This window comes from Chironomus tepperi, unplaced genomic scaffold (genome assembly GCF_022539635.2).
Source record: "Chironomus tepperi strain 1889 unplaced genomic scaffold, CSIRO-AGI_Ctep_v1 contig_445, whole genome shotgun sequence".
Classification (NCBI taxonomy): Eukaryota; Metazoa; Arthropoda; class Insecta; order Diptera; family Chironomidae; genus Chironomus; species Chironomus tepperi.
In genome coordinates this window covers 6,826,093-6,841,651 of record NW_027226567.1, presented here as the reverse complement: position 1 = coordinate 6,841,651, position 15,559 = coordinate 6,826,093, and the positions used below count along the sequence as shown (strand labels likewise).

The window sequence follows — 15,559 nt, the reverse complement described above, 5'->3', positions numbered from 1 at the left end:
TGGAAATAAATCAGAAAATTTCTAAGTTTAGCATTTATGGGGTTTTATTATTTGTGAGAAAAGTACACCAGTACCAATAACTAGTTATAATGTATTTTGGTCCATTCATGGTTAGATTAAAACAAAATTTTGAAAATTTTAACAATATTTCTTATTTTCCACAGATTATAACAACCGCTTATTCGTACTTCACTGTGATGAATCAGCTATATTAATGTCAGAATTTTGATTTAGTTGCTAAGAATCTTATGGGCTGTTCACTTATTACGTTACGCAAAAAACTAATTTTTAGACCCCTCCTACCCCCCTCGTTACAAAATGTCCATGAATGTTACAAAATCTTAGACTTTAGGGAGGGGGCCCCTAAAAAGCGAACGTAATAAGTGAACGGCCCCTTTTCAGGTTCATTATTGAAAATTAGTTATCCAATTATTTAAGTCCTCAAAAACGTTGTGTGTAATTCATGATTAGTGAGAAAAATGTATGTATTTTTAAAAACTTCGATGGATCTACGAGTAATAGTGACTGCATAATTACTATTTTGGTTCCCAAAATTGGTTTTATTACTAAACTGTGCTTTACCTTTAAACTGAGGCAATCAAAGGTAGATAACCTCCAAGTAGGAGGACATAAACCTATAAAATATTCCTTCTCGATTAATTATGTAGGTACAGGAATATTCTCATCATATACTCATTCCTACAATATGTCCTATACAGGATATATTGACGAGCAATTACGTAAACAGATTACTTGTCTATAATCACATGTTGATAAATATTTTTGTGACTTTATATTCCTTGATTGTTGTAATAATTGCAGATAATTTTCAATTTTTAAATAAATTTTCTTTACGTTCCAAAAATTGTCAAGCTTATTATGTCGAGTTTGACGTCCTATATTCACAAATATGCCTCTAAATTTTTGATGATGTTTGTTTTTAATGATTTTGAATTTGTCAACATAATAAAGCCTTAAAAATCCTTATTAAATGGAAGTATCAACCTTAATTTCGATCAAAACATATTTTTCAGTCCAAGTTTGAGGAAGTAAGAACAAAAATGGGAAAATTTTTTTCAAAATGTTGGAATGGAAAGAAATTTGATGACGAAGCAACTAAAATTCGGAATATCAAGAACGAAAAGACAGCAATTGACAGCTACTATCGCCTCATCACATTGATCTTCCTGATCATTGGATTTGATTTTGACGGCAAATATAAAGACTCGAAAGCTGTTACTTTTGGACTAAAGTGTCTAAAGCTTATCAACATGATTTGCATATTTCTTGCAACATTTCAATGCCTGACTTATTTCTTTACGCAGAATTTGAGTGACGTTGCCACATTAGGATCTGGATGTTTTGGATTTTACAGTGTTGAGACAGTTGTAAAGATTTTTGTTTATTTTGTTGTCATTGACAAGCTCCATCAACTGACAATGGATGTGATTGCGACTTACAAAAAGTTCAAGCCCAGCGGGAATAACAATTTTTTTCAAAAAGCATTCAGAACGTGTCCAACAATTTTGTTCTTTAATGTCATTAACTTGTTGCTTTATTCACTGGTTGGATTAGTAAGAATTGGGTACGCAAAGTACACGAGTGGATCCATTGGATCAGTATTTCCATATGAAGCTTTTTGGCCATTTGATCCTTATGAATATCTACCATGGACTTTAATTTTTAATGCATACACAAATGTTATGACTGACTTCGTATCGATGATTTGTGAGCAGCTATTTGTGTTTATTGTGGGTCATATGGTGTTGAGTTTTGAGAGACTTGGAGACGAATTGGAAGAGATTATTCAACAAATGGACACTGAGTCAGTGGATGTGATTAAGAGCAAGCTACCAAGATGCATTGACCTACATAATGAACTTATTGCTCATTCAAAAAATGTCAATTGCTTATTTGGAATTGCTTTGCTTGGATTTTTGATTCAGTCTTATTGGACGATCTGCTACCTGATTTTCCTGACACTCCAGGTCGTCTCTGACTTTGCAATTCTTTCATTATTTGCACTGATTAATGTTTCAGTTCAAATTTTTATGTTGGCTTATTATGCTGAGAAATTGAAGGAAAAGGTAAGGAACAATTGGAAATAATTTGACATTTTTTTCATCAATTTTTTTAGAGTTTCAGTCTATCCGATAAACTGTCATCATGGAGTCACAAGAAATTTGATAAATCTCTGGCAAAATATTTCATTTTAATGATACAAATATCAAATGAGCCAATAAATTTGACAGCTCATGGATTCTTCAAGCTTGATCTGCCGACATTTTTTACGGTGAGTTATTTGACAGGCTGTGGATGATTTGTGTCGAATTTTGATCAATATCAAGTTCCATTGACGACTGTCGACATCCTGATTCTACAAGTCGTCGCTAAAACTAGATATTAACCATGCAAATCAGCTGGTTATCCACACTATCTTGTAGTGAGGAAATGTTTTAATCAGAGTTGCAAAACAGGAACCTCTCATAAGCTTTTTCTTACAAAACCATACAAAATATCAAGAAATTGTATGGTTTTTGCATGTGACAGGACTCTCTGGTCTTATTATACTGTATCAACTTTAATATCTCTTTGTATTTTTTGTAGATTGTTAAAACAGCATACTCATACTATGCTGTTTTAAATCAGGCATATAAAGGATAAACAGCTGTTGGATTGAAAATGATATCTTTTTGGAAGCTTTAAGTGGTTTTTTGGTGTATTTACAACCCGAAACGCACATGTTCGTTGAAGCAGGGTCCTCAAACTGGATCATCTCTGTCTTAAGGCTGGAATCACTCTGGTCCGCCTTCTCAACGTCATGTGCTTATTGGACAAGCTAGAATCCCCTAAAATCCCTTGAAAATCGCTAATTTTTCTAAAATCCAATTCAACTTTAAGCATATACATGCCCTTAATCGAAGCCTTGTGCATGCAACTAGACAGCAATAAAAAACATCAAGTCATAATAATGAGACAGTTCACTCCGAACTTTATATAAAAAAATTATTGTCACAATCGATCACACAAATAAATTGTTAAAAAATTACATTCCTTATTCTATAGATTATATCCTCAATATTTCTTAAGTTTACTTTGACTAAATGCCGTTCCACATTTTGCTAGATGCTCAATAACACATTTATTTAAGTTCACATCAAAAGCCATCAAGTGTGGACAATTTTGTACCATTCGACCACCATTTTTCTGACAGAAAATAAATTGTCTACAGTTAAATGGATGTGGAACTATTCCTTCTGTATTCTGACAATCAGGTAGCGATGGTGGAGCTGGAGCAATTGAAGGCTAGAAAAATTTTGGATTCTTAATATTTAAAGCTTAATTTAAATTTCCCAATTAACTCACATCACACTGTGCATTAGCTGGTGTATCACAATATTCCCAAACTTGATTCCAATGCTGTCCAGGTGCACAAAATAGCTGCGTTGGCCATCCACTCATGCATATATAGTAATCCTCACAGGTAGTACCAGGTAAAAATTGTACATCATATGGATCTGATGGACATTCTTCATCCCAATCACCATCATCGACCCATTGCCAGCACATGCCACCTTCCTCTTGAGTCATGCACGTTAAGTCATAGTAATCGAATACTGGCGCATAATCAGGACACCAAGCTTCTTCTAGATTACCATAATCATCACAATAGTAATACATATCACACTCTTCATGCATAAATAGGGCATCAAGGTTCTCATCACACCATTCATGTTGATAAGCATGTACTTGTGCTGGCTTAACTCGTCCATGAGTTCGTGGCTGTTTTGATGCTTGTCGAATTTTAATTTGCATTTGTTGCTGTCTTGTACGTCCTGTTGGCTCAACTTTCTTCAATACTCTTGCAGGTGGTGTCTTGTACGATTTTCTAACTGGCTGTGCAGGTCTACTTGGACGATTCTGTCCATCCACATTGTTAATGTATAAAATCACAAGACACAAACAACTTAAAATAAATATTTTCAACATTTTACTCGACCGCGTGTAGTCACGATAACATTCAAGTTCACAATAAAATTTTTAGTTCCATCAGCTGTCACTTTTATAGTAACAGTCCAACATGAACAAAAAAATCAATCGATCAATTAAACAATTATCGACTTGCATTTTGAATGATAAGGAATTGGAGCACTAAGAAGAAATTGTTCAATTGTTGGATATCTTTTTTGATGATTGCGATCACTTTTTTGTTATGTTCTTTGGTGATCTGTCAAATATTTTTTTTTTGGCACTTCCTATACTTATCAATTACTTTATCTTGCTTATCGTAATTGTATTGACTGACATTCACACAAAAAGAGTGTAATATTGGGGAGATAGATGATGTGCAATTATGCGAATATTATTGATGTCGTTATATTTGTTATTGTGTAGCTTCATTGTTTGGGTACTAATATAGGGTGGCCAGAGGATTTTCGCAAAATATTGGGATACTTTTGGAATAAATCGGGACACTTCTAAGTTTGTAATCTGAAATTCCGAAAAATATATTTTCAGTCCTGGGCTTGAACCCGGACCTTCAAAACGAAAATGTTCAAATTTTCTAAAAAAAATCCAAAATTTGTATGAAGTTTTCGACTTTTGAGACGTTTTGAGGCTTTTTCGGGACACAGCAGCAAGGCTGAAAAGTACAGCAGCATGCTGACAAAAATAGAGCAGATGGCCGTCCTATACAAATGTATACTTTTTTGATGACTAAGACAATTTCAAAGAATTTGTTCGAGACTTGTTGATTGTAAATTAACAGAATTTTTTTTTCTGGAAGTGCCACTGTGTGTGGTTGTTGAAGATTCTCGATAAATTTGAGTTTGTTTTAAAAAGTTATTGTTTTTTTTTAGGAAATTTGATATGTCAAAAGTCTGAAAGATTCATGTGAATTTACAATAACAAGTGATAACAATGTTTACAGCAGTTTGAGAATATAGTTCACTTATTATGCAACGCGCAAAATTGACTTTTGGACTTTTAGGATTCAGTTTCACGAGCGACACAAATAAAGAATTTAAGCCGCCTATTTTTAACAGCCAGTATGAACGCCAAACGGAGAGTCAGGATCCGGTACCAATCCTAACAGACAAAGAAAACGATTTTAGGTACCGTAGTTGTATTACTGAACCATGACAGAATGTTTTCTATCCATTAAAGTAAGTCAGAGTCACACAGACCCGGATCCGGATTTTTGATCTATTAACCGATTTGTGCTAATCGAAATTACTATGTTGAGACGCTAAGATTGAGAAATCAGTCACAAAAATCAGTCTACATAGAGAATTTGGGGAGGCTGTCGATCTCACATGGTGGCTGCCCAAACAAGTCAAGTGTTTTATCATCCCGTGGTACTTTTTGTTTTTGCAAAGAACATTGCTGTCAACTAAAGTTGTGCCGGGATCAGTATTTAAGGAATAGATCAACAGCTTATTCATACTCCTTACCTGTAGGGTGGCAGCTCTACAAACAGGCAGTATAGAAGGTCCGAATGGACAAAAGTTAATGTCCAGTTGATGACTAGTTCTAACGTATTTTTGTCCACTCTAGAGGACTATAAACTGCTTTATTCGAGATAAAACTGTACAAAGAAGCTTATGAGAAGCTTAAGAGTAAGATAGAACTGATTTTTCAATAACTTCCCCAAATAATGTATGGGATGAATACAAGTTTTGTCAATTGAATCACAATAACTCTGTTTCCTAGTTTCCTATACTCAAAACTGCTCAAAATTACCCTACTGTCCTACTTCAATTTGCCACGTGAATCCAATCGATTTTTCAAAACATTCTCCTTTATTTTTAGAATAATTTATATATATTATTTTATCAACTGTTGCATGACACTAAATTCCACTGCTATTTATTTTCATAGCTGCTTAATCAATTCACCTCAACAATTAACCTCGATTCTTTTTCTTTTTCTCAACCATACCAATCAGGGAAAAACGAAAAGAAATTGTTGAAAGAATGAAGAAGAAAATGAAAGTTTTACTTATCATACAGCAATGGCATGAACAGCACTAACAGAAATGAATTTGCATGTCAAAAGTCATTTTTCATAAAAGTCTTTAGTTGATTTTAACCTTTCCGCACAATTATGAGGCTATTTGACATGCTTTTTTTTGCCTCCTTTTTGTTCCTCATTTTCGTTCATGCTTCTTGTAGAGTACGGGAGGAACTATCAACATTTAGATATGAGAAAATGAGTTTTTTTTGTAGATTAATGAAGAGTTCTTTGTGTAAAAAAGGTAGGTTAACATCAGGAAGTTATTTATCACTGTTTTGGGGATAGTTGTGTGATAAAAAGAAGGGAATGGATTTATATTCCTTAAATAAGTCAGTATATATTCCCTTAATTGCTCTCCTCTATGTAATTATCATGTAATTAAAGGTTTTTTTTTTTAGAAATTTCAATTTCACTTCCATATTTCATTTGTAATTTATCGGTGATGAAATGGATAAGAAAATGGGAATTATGGTGAAAATATTTAAATTTAGGGAGTTAATGGACGTAATATGGACATAATTTAGTCAAATTTACAATATTGTTTGACAACTTAGTACTGGATATTTCATAGATACGGATATATTGATAGAAGGACTGAATTTGTAATAAAAGGAGTTAGAGGTACATCCAGAGGAGGGTTTCGGATACTTCGTTATCAAATTGGAACTAATCACTTCCTCCTGAGAGTTAAATCCTTACTTAGTTCCTTGGCGAAGGCGCACCAGGACCCATTGCCGAAATCTGACCAGATTCCCTATCTACTTCAAAAAAAAAAAAAAAAATTATTCTGGATTGCTCCAAGTCATATGAGGTACAAAGCTACAGTTAGCAGACATTTGGAAGTCAATCGAAATTCGGAGTCTAGTCGGGTTTCTCTTCATGCTTTGTTTTGCTCTGGAAGTGGGTATGTTACTCCATTAACCATCTCAATTCGGATGATCAAGTAAGAGATCTCGTGGTAGGCCCAAGAACTCATGGAAAGAAGCTGTCGATAGTGACAACACTTGGAATTGGTAATTGGCAAGCGGTAGCCAGTGATAGAGCCAGCTTCAAGAACCGACTGAGGAAGGCCATGGATCACACTTGATCTGTACGGCCAGTGAAGTAAGTAACTAAATAATTCGGAAAGAATGAACCAGTTTTAATAAATTATGCACTAGCAGATCAATTGTAATCTAAAGCCTTCCATAGATGTCACCGAAAACTAGCTCTATCACTGACTACCCCTTGTCAATTCCCATTCCTATTTCCAAGTGACCCCCCAAATTCCAACTCAACTTTACAATTAAAAAAATCACACTGACCAAAATTTTCCCTGTTATGAGTTCAACAACACAAACAATTCTTTCCACAGGAAGCATTTAATATTAATATTGTATATGAAAAATGTTTCCTTTCCGGTCGACCTACAAAAACTATTATCATCATGTCAAATTGTAAAATAAAAAAGGCTTATTCAGTGAAAATATTCTCCTCACTATGAAGCCAGTACAAAAACTGTGGAAATGCTCATGGAGTGAAACTTTATATTTTTTGGCACAAAATAACTAATAATTTACCTTGTAGAATTGTTTACTAATTTTTTTTGTTTTTTTGCGGTGTACCGTCTGTAATGCTCATGTACAGTGTGGGGTGGAACAAAAAAAAATAATTTCTGAGCAAAAAATCTTGATAAATTTTCACATTTTTCCAACAACAACAAAAAGAGTGTGAAACAAATGGATGGAAAAGCAGCCGGATGGCAACACAAGATACACACAAAAATTAAGTCTCAGAAAAAAAATTTCTATGCTGAACAGCATAACCACAAAAGTAACAATTTTAACATTTCACACACAAGTGTTATTTATTAATTTCAATTTAATTTCTCGTACGGAAAAATGTGAGAAGGTGTGAAAGGGATGGAGGGGCAGGTGGAAGAACATTTGTTTGTTCATGTACAGCAGTCAGGAATGCCATGCATAATTTGTTTTCGTCATGTGAAAATGAACTCAACAACTCAAATTCATTTCAATTTATGTGAATAATAATGTTTATGTTTTTTACTGCTTTGCTGCTGTTTTCTTTGTTTTATTTTATGTGATGGAAGGGAAGTTTTGCTTTTTTTGGTTCAAAACGCGGATGTTTTTTGAAACAAATTTTGTTTATTTGAAATGATTTGAGAGAGTTTTTGGGGCGCATTTTGACGTGTAACCACAATTAATAACAAATTCTCTACCAACTCTCTCCAATCCACTCCAATTCTCTCTTACCCCCTCCAACTACCGACAAAACACCTCCAACTCCTTCCAACCCCCTCCAAACTCTTCCAACTCCTTCCAATCCCCTTCAACCCGCTCTAACCTCTTCCAATCACTTCCAACACTCTCCAAACTCATCCAACTTACTCTAAACCCCTTCAATTCCCTTCAACCACCTCCAATCTCCTCCGACTCCTTACAATCCACTCCAAACCCTTTCAACTTCTTCCAACCCCCTTGAACCTCTTCCAACACCCTCCAATATCTACAACCTCTACCAACCCTCTACCAACCCTCTCTAATCCAACCCACAAAACCCCCTTCATCCTCTTCCCTCGAACCCCTTCCAACTTAATTAATGACCATGTTCCGACTAAGAGTCCAGGTGCTTCTGCTAAAAGGCAATCCGCCTGACTCTATTGCTGCTCCTAATGCATTTTGACCCGTAAAAACCCTTTCCCAGCCACACCATAACTCTCTCAACTCAGAGCTTAGTTTCAAAGTTAAAATTCTTCCCAAATCTTACAGTTCAACACCTCCAAACCGACTCTATTTCCATCTCAAAAAAACTGCTAACAAAAATTTAATTAAACAAAATTTTTAAAAACATTTTTCATAATGAGTTAGGAAGAAAATTTTTTAATTTTTTTTTGATGAAATCGACCACACAGACAATAAACGGAAAAAAATGTGAGAAAAAAACTTTTTTTTTATTCTAGCAACAAATTCGTTTCCTTTCTGTTGTGTCTGGAAAGTTTTTTTAGCAATAAATAAAAAGTTTTTTCATTTATGTTGCAGATTTTTTTTTGTGTTATCGCAGATTTTTTTTGTTTTTTGAGTGTTAATTAGCACTTGCTGTTTCACTTAATACTTTAAATTCGGCTTTTTAGTGTGTTATTTGCTGTGCGATTAAATACGGGGAAAATGTGAGTTTTTAGGTTGCATACATTTAAGGCGAGAATTTTTAGCGCATTTTTGAAACTTGTTTTCAAAAAGGTAGCTTAATAATGCACTTTGTTCGTTCGTTCGTTCGTTCGTTCGGCTGGAACGCGAGATCTCGAAAACTAGACATCGTAGAGAGCTCTGGTTTGTTTTAATAGCTTCGTTCTATCATGTTATTGGGTTATCGGTCATTTAGAAGTCTCAAATCAACGCATAAATACTATAATTAACAGTTTTCATTTTCATATACAACAACAACAAAAACAACAACACGTTTTTTCATTGTTTTAAAGTGTTTTCCAATGTTTGTCGATGTTTTAACAGTGTTTACTGAACAATGTTTGAATTTTTTTTTATCGTTATGAGGTTTGAATTAAGAAAATCCGTTAAATGATGATGTTCTTAAATTTGTGGAAGTTTTATATGGATCTTGTTTTTAAGATCTGGATCTTACTGGATCTTGTGTTTTTGGTTCTGGAAACGACCTGGATCTTACTGGATCTTGGTTTTTAGGTCTGAAAGTAATCTGGATCTTGGTTTTTAGGTCTAGAAGTGACCTGGATCTTACTGGATCTTGTGTTTTAAGTCTGAAAGTGAACTGGATCTTACTGGATCTTGTGTTTTAGTTCTGTAAGTGTATTAATCAATTACTGATCGCTGGGACAAAAATGCGCTTAAGTCCCTCGATCAATAACACGAGGACTTTTGTAATTTTTTATATGATTTATGAGTTGAAAAATTTAAAAATTTATTTATTCATCGCGACTGATGTCTTGATGACTTAAATTCGACATTATGTCAGAATTTTGCCGATTTGGTGTCGGATTTTGATTCGATTTACCGACTTTGGCTATTTGGGGAGGATTCGTCAGGACACTGTACCACCAAAAAAGCTTCCCAGATAACATAGTTGGAACTCCTCTTGTCCTCATTTGATACAAACATATTTTAATCGATTTGAAGGTCAGAATTATCAAAATTTGACCTCAATTGATCGCATAGATCTCTGATTATCCAGATCAGCTTAAGTCTGAAAATCACCTTGACCTCTGAGTCTTAAAACTACTACTAAAAGTTCAAATTTAGGATCAAAGACCACTTTGATGACAACGCAAAACTCTTTTTAGTCCACCATTAAGGATTTGAACCACATTTGCATCATAAATGATTCGAAAAAGGACATTGGCGAAAAATTTCCAATGCTGAGTTTCGAACTCATCATCGAATGATCGCTGGGTTGGTGTGAAAATGAATACGTCCCAAAGGACGAAGTCATTACGCTACCGAGCCACCTCGACTCACTTTAAACAAAGCAACGAAATGCAAATTAGTCAAAATCACTTAAAAATCTTGTAATTAATTCCGCAAAATAAATTAAGTTTTTCAAAAAAAAAAAAAGTAAATTCAAGCCAATAAATCGCTAGCGGAAGTGATTCTAAAATATATGTAAAAAAAAATTATGTCTGTGCAATGCTTTAAATGTTTGTGTTATTTTAATTTTAATTGCTTGAGCATTCATTCGTTATGTGGGTGGGATTATATATAGATATACATAAAGAACGGATTAGTAATTAAATAAAAAATAAAGTTATGGTGCGAAAAGAAAATTTATGGATGTGAAAATTTTCATTTTTTTTTTACGAGGAACTCCACTGTTGTTGAATAAAATGATTTAAAATGCGAATCAGCAAGAAGGAATGGAAAATGGATGGAAAATAAACAACCGATTAACATTAAATTTGCATTTTTTATATCCAGCAAAGCAAGTACGAAGAAGAATCCTACACAACTGTTGGCACTAAATTGAATTTCTATGATAATTTTCATCCATATTTTATGGATTTTTCTTGCCACAAATTCTCTAATTTAGTGTTTTTAATTGCAAAAGAAAGAGTAAATACTCACATTTTTATGTTCTGGTGCCAAAACATCCCACATTGATGCGACAATCTTCGATACTTCACCAAATGATGCATTCGGATTTTGTCCCTTTATAGCTGCTTGTGTGTCACGAAAGAATAATGCATATGCTGATACGGGCCTGCAATAATGAAATACATTTTTTGAATGTAAATGGATATAAGCATGCGATCAAATGAAATGAAGATTGTCTTCTGAATTGAGTCATAATTGCCAAATGCAGACTCATACAAACAATAGCACCTTAATTAACTTTATCAACTTGAATATTAATTAGTTAGTTAAGTATCAATTTGTATGCTGTTGATGTAATTGCCAATAGAAAATTATCCTCGGTTGGGCATTTTATGTTTGTTGATGAAGATTTTCATTTTCTTTTTTACTGTATTTACATGTTGTTTTGCTTTCATTTATGCTTCATAATTTGGAGATTCTTAATTAAAAGCCAGAAAATTAGTCAAGTTTGGGAGGCAGTGAGAGTCAAATTTTTCTGGAACTGTCATTTTTGGGTTGAATTTAGGGTTTTAACTATGGCAGGAATTTAACGTAAAATTAAAATTTGAAATCCAGAGTCAATGATGATTTTGTAGTTTTTGTTGGATTCATCACTTCGAAAAGTTTAATTGACTTAATTCTGTCAATTCTGCTATTTTTGACGTCATTACTTTAAAATCTTACATAAAAAAGTGGCAAAAGTAATCTTTAGCTAATTTCAAGGCAATATCATGACCACAAACTTCAAAAATAACAGATTTTCATACAAAATAACAATCAAATCATTCCAAAATGACAGTCAACCCAACTATATCCTCCAACAAACCACAAAATTCCTTACTTCTTATTTAATCAATTTGCAAAACGTAAATGAGATTAGATTATATGGAGTCTAATTAAATATTTGCATGCAATTTAGATTTCTTCATCATGTGCCTCATATTATGAATCCAAAAATTTCTTCCTCGAGTTTCACCTTTTCATTTGCCAAAAAGTGAACTTTTAATTGAATTAAATCAGAAAATTAATTACAGATTCTTATTCTTTGCCATAGCACAAAAATGAGCACAATTAAACGAAACATGACTTTGACTTAAAGTCAAATCATTTTGATTAACCGCCCACAACGTCGTGACTACATTTCTCATTTTCAGATGAAATTCTCTCACATTAAAGAAGATGAAGAATAACAATAAAAACTGCCAGACATCAGTTGCAGTTAAAGTCATGAAACAGTATAAATTGCTTGTGGCAAGGATATCACAGATTCTATCTTTTACTCATTTACTTTACTTTTGAATTACTGTTTTTGTAATGTTATTTCTTTTTGATATTCTTTATATGTACAGGAATGTCTTGGTGATTATGATGAATATTATTATTATGTTTATTCTCATCATTTTCTGTTTTAGTTCCGTGATAAGGAATCAATTTTGAAATAACGGACTTTTGAGATTCAAATTATGTTTGTTAAGATTGCAACGAGATAAAAAATGTAGTTTGACTCCCTTTGAGTTGACATTTTTGTAAGAAAAGTGAAATAATGTTTCAAAGAATGTATTTAATTGGATTTAGTGAATTTATAATGATTTGATTGCTTGGATCTTTACATATTAATGGCAAGGAGATCAAGGTGTAAGTATTTAAGTGTATTTGAATGAGATTATAAAGAAATTTCAGTAATTTTAGTCAAATTCTTGCTTTAAATCTTCCAGAAATTCAAAATTTCGTCTAATAAACTAAATAAAGACAAGACAACGACATCAATTATAAAATCCATGAATCATTACCAACCAGCATCTCCAATAACAATCAACAATATCATTCAACCAAATTAAATAATATCAAGAAACTTTATAACTCATTATTCAACTTTCCTCGACAATAATAAGAAACCTGCACCGATTTATTTCCAGATGCGTTAGTTCCATAGAAAAAGTTTTTGACAAGACTGACTCTAATTTAATTAACAATGATACCATTTCCAGTTAATTTAATTAAGAAACAACTTTTAATCTTACTTTTGTGGTTCATTTGGATCCTTCTTCTTCTTCTTGGCTGGTGCTTTAGCCGTCTTCTTTGCGCCACCTTTAATTGCGTCCGGCTCCTTTGGTTGACTTTTAAAAGCATTCTGTAATGAAAATGAGATGATGTAATTTCATTAAATTCAATCCAATGACATTGCCATCTATTTTAATCATTTACAATTGAGAGAAAAAAAAAACACTAAAAATTGCAATGAGGAGATTCCAATTTATGAAAGGAAAAAAAAACTGGCATCAGAAATGTCCATAAATCATAATCAACGCAATAAATTTTCATTAGTTTCATTGCACGTTTGCAACATAAATTCCAATGGGCAGCGAAGCAATCTCTTTTTTTTCTCTGTGTGTGTCTCTCTCTCTCTCTCTCTCTCTCTCTCTCTCTCTCTCTCTCTCTCACTTCTTCTCTGTCTCTTTACTGTAATGACTTTTTGCTTGTCTCATTTTTATTCCTCTCTCTCCCAATGACTTTAAATGTGTTATGCGAATTTATTATTTTTTTAGTTTCTGTGCGTGCTTTAAATTTTATAGAATTTTGTAACTGAGCAGTTATGGTTGATATTGCAAATATGAGTCATTGACTGTTTGGTATTTTTATGAGAAATACGTAGTTATGTGTTAAATGGATTATTGGATTTGTTAGTTTTGATTTTTTATGGACTAATTGGATGTTAGTTTGTGGAAGTTATAATTATCTGAGGTTAAATGGAGGTGACCTGGTAATAAAGTTACTCTATGGCTAGATGTTTGAGTTTAATTGGATATGGATAGTTGAAGGTTGACTGTTCGATTCCTAATGTCTACAAATGCCAAAAATCGCAAAGCATTCAAATGTTGGCACCAATTATCGATCAAATTCAGCAATTGTTTCTAAGTATACTCCACTGAGTATACTGTATTTAGTATTCTTCCACCGAGTACACTGTATTTAGTATACTCCACTGATGATACTGTACTGAGTATACAGCACAGATAATGCTACGTTGAATATACTAGATTGAGTATACTGTACTGAGTATACTCCGCTGAGTATACTACTCTGAGTATACTAAACTGAGTATACAGCACTGATTATACTACAATGAATATACCACATTGAGTATACTGCAATGATTACACTACAGTGAGTATACTGTACTGAATGTGTTCCGATCGAGTAGTTTAATTACTTCGACTGCTTACTGTCCAAAATTAAGATGCATCTAGCATCTCTAAAAGACGCTCTATTAAGATTCTGGTAAGGATTAACTTTTGTAGTCTAAAATTATATTAACACTGACTTTACAAATCTCTAACAAAGTCATACCAATTTACAGTAATTCCTCAAGCTCTACAATAAAAAGATTCTCAAAGAATCTCCAACAAACTTTTAAGTCCTAGATACACTCTATCAACATTCACCCACACATCTCTTTCCAAATCTTCCAAAATTTTGATCTAATACTACTTCCAAGGACTTATACTTCCATCTATATTTATTTTATAAACCTCATGAAAATATTTTTATAAGACAAACCATCGCTTAGAGCTATTCTGGGAAAGATTATAATAAGCTTTGACCTTTTTTTTTTTTGGGGCGAAGAAATACTGAGTTCTTCGAAGTCTTTTATTATCATTCGATTTTAGCTGCATGAAAATTTTCGTAGATTTTATTTTATTTTTTTTGATCAATTTTCATGTCCTATAAAAGTTTTATTATTTGAACATCTTTCTTGACCTTATGGGAATTCTCAAGTAATCGATTAATTTATTGATAAGATAAGATTGAGGCAATGAATAAAGTCAATTGTTCAGTTGTGTTGTTTTGATGAGACAATGTTGTGTCTGATTTTCAACTTGTAGATTCATTATTAAATCGAATTGAAAGGAATTTAAATGAATTAAGTTTAGTGACGTTAATGAAAGTATTAATAGCCTTAACAGCCATGACCTAACTATTCTCGAGAACGATTTTGTCTGTTAAATGATATTTTAAATTGCTTGAAATTCAGATTTTGGAATTTTTAACCTCTTTACGTTTAGATTTATGCAGAGGTAGTAATCGACTTGCGATCAGGGCATCCGGGTTAGCAGGATACTTTATTTTCTATCTTGTCTGTTCTAGGCTAACTTTTTTTTACCTTAGCTAAGGTACCTTAGAGTTGAGGCGGAGTAAGAGTAGGGGAGTATTTTAGGATACAGAAGCGGAGCCATAGAGACGATTGGGAGCACGGGCCCCAAGATACGGCACGGAAAGACAAGGATGGTTCTGCCTACCAGGATAGGGTAGGGTTTTAAATCATTAAGTGGACTCAGTGTGGAATTCGATATTAACATGGTCTGGTACGATATAACCACACAACTTGAACAATAAAGTGGTATAATTAGCAAAGTAATGTAGTGCAACCGTACCGTGCCAAAATAATG

At 33.3% G+C, this 15,559-nt stretch overlaps 2 protein-coding genes across 3 annotated transcripts in view; both read right to left on the bottom strand.

The window, feature by feature from the left end:
• LOC139098359 (TOX high mobility group box family member 4-A-like) overlaps window positions 1-15,559 on the bottom strand; it is a 195,883-nt gene that overhangs the window by 33,106 nt on the left and 147,218 nt on the right. For both annotated transcript variants that reach the window (XM_070650533.1, XM_070650532.1), the window contains 2 exons: window positions 13,133-13,242; window positions 11,103-11,238 (listed from right to left, as the gene is read on the bottom strand). In XM_070650533.1, coding sequence (XP_070506634.1) covers window positions 11,103-11,238; window positions 13,133-13,242 — 246 coding nt within the window. The remainder of the gene's footprint in view (window positions 1-11,102; window positions 11,239-13,132; window positions 13,243-15,559) is intronic.
• On the bottom strand, window positions 2,964-4,043 carry LOC139098361 (uncharacterized). The gene is made up of 2 exons (XM_070650537.1): window positions 3,367-4,043; window positions 2,964-3,306 (listed from the first exon to the last, which is right to left on the bottom strand). The coding sequence occupies exons 1-2, from the start codon at window positions 3,988-3,990 to the stop codon at window positions 3,076-3,078; spliced, it is 855 nt and encodes a 284-aa protein (XP_070506638.1). The 5' UTR covers window positions 3,991-4,043; the 3' UTR covers window positions 2,964-3,075.

Bases quoted from the DNA above. Each gene is read 5' to 3' on its own strand.
- LOC139098361 (XM_070650537.1), bottom strand. From the start codon at position 3,990: ATGTTGAAAATATTTATTTTAAGTTGTTTGTGTCTTGTGATTTTATAC. The intron at 3,307-3,366 runs GTGAGTTAATTG...AAATTTTTCTAG, and splicing joins CAGCTAATGCACAGTGTGAT to CCTTCAATTGCTCCAGCTCC.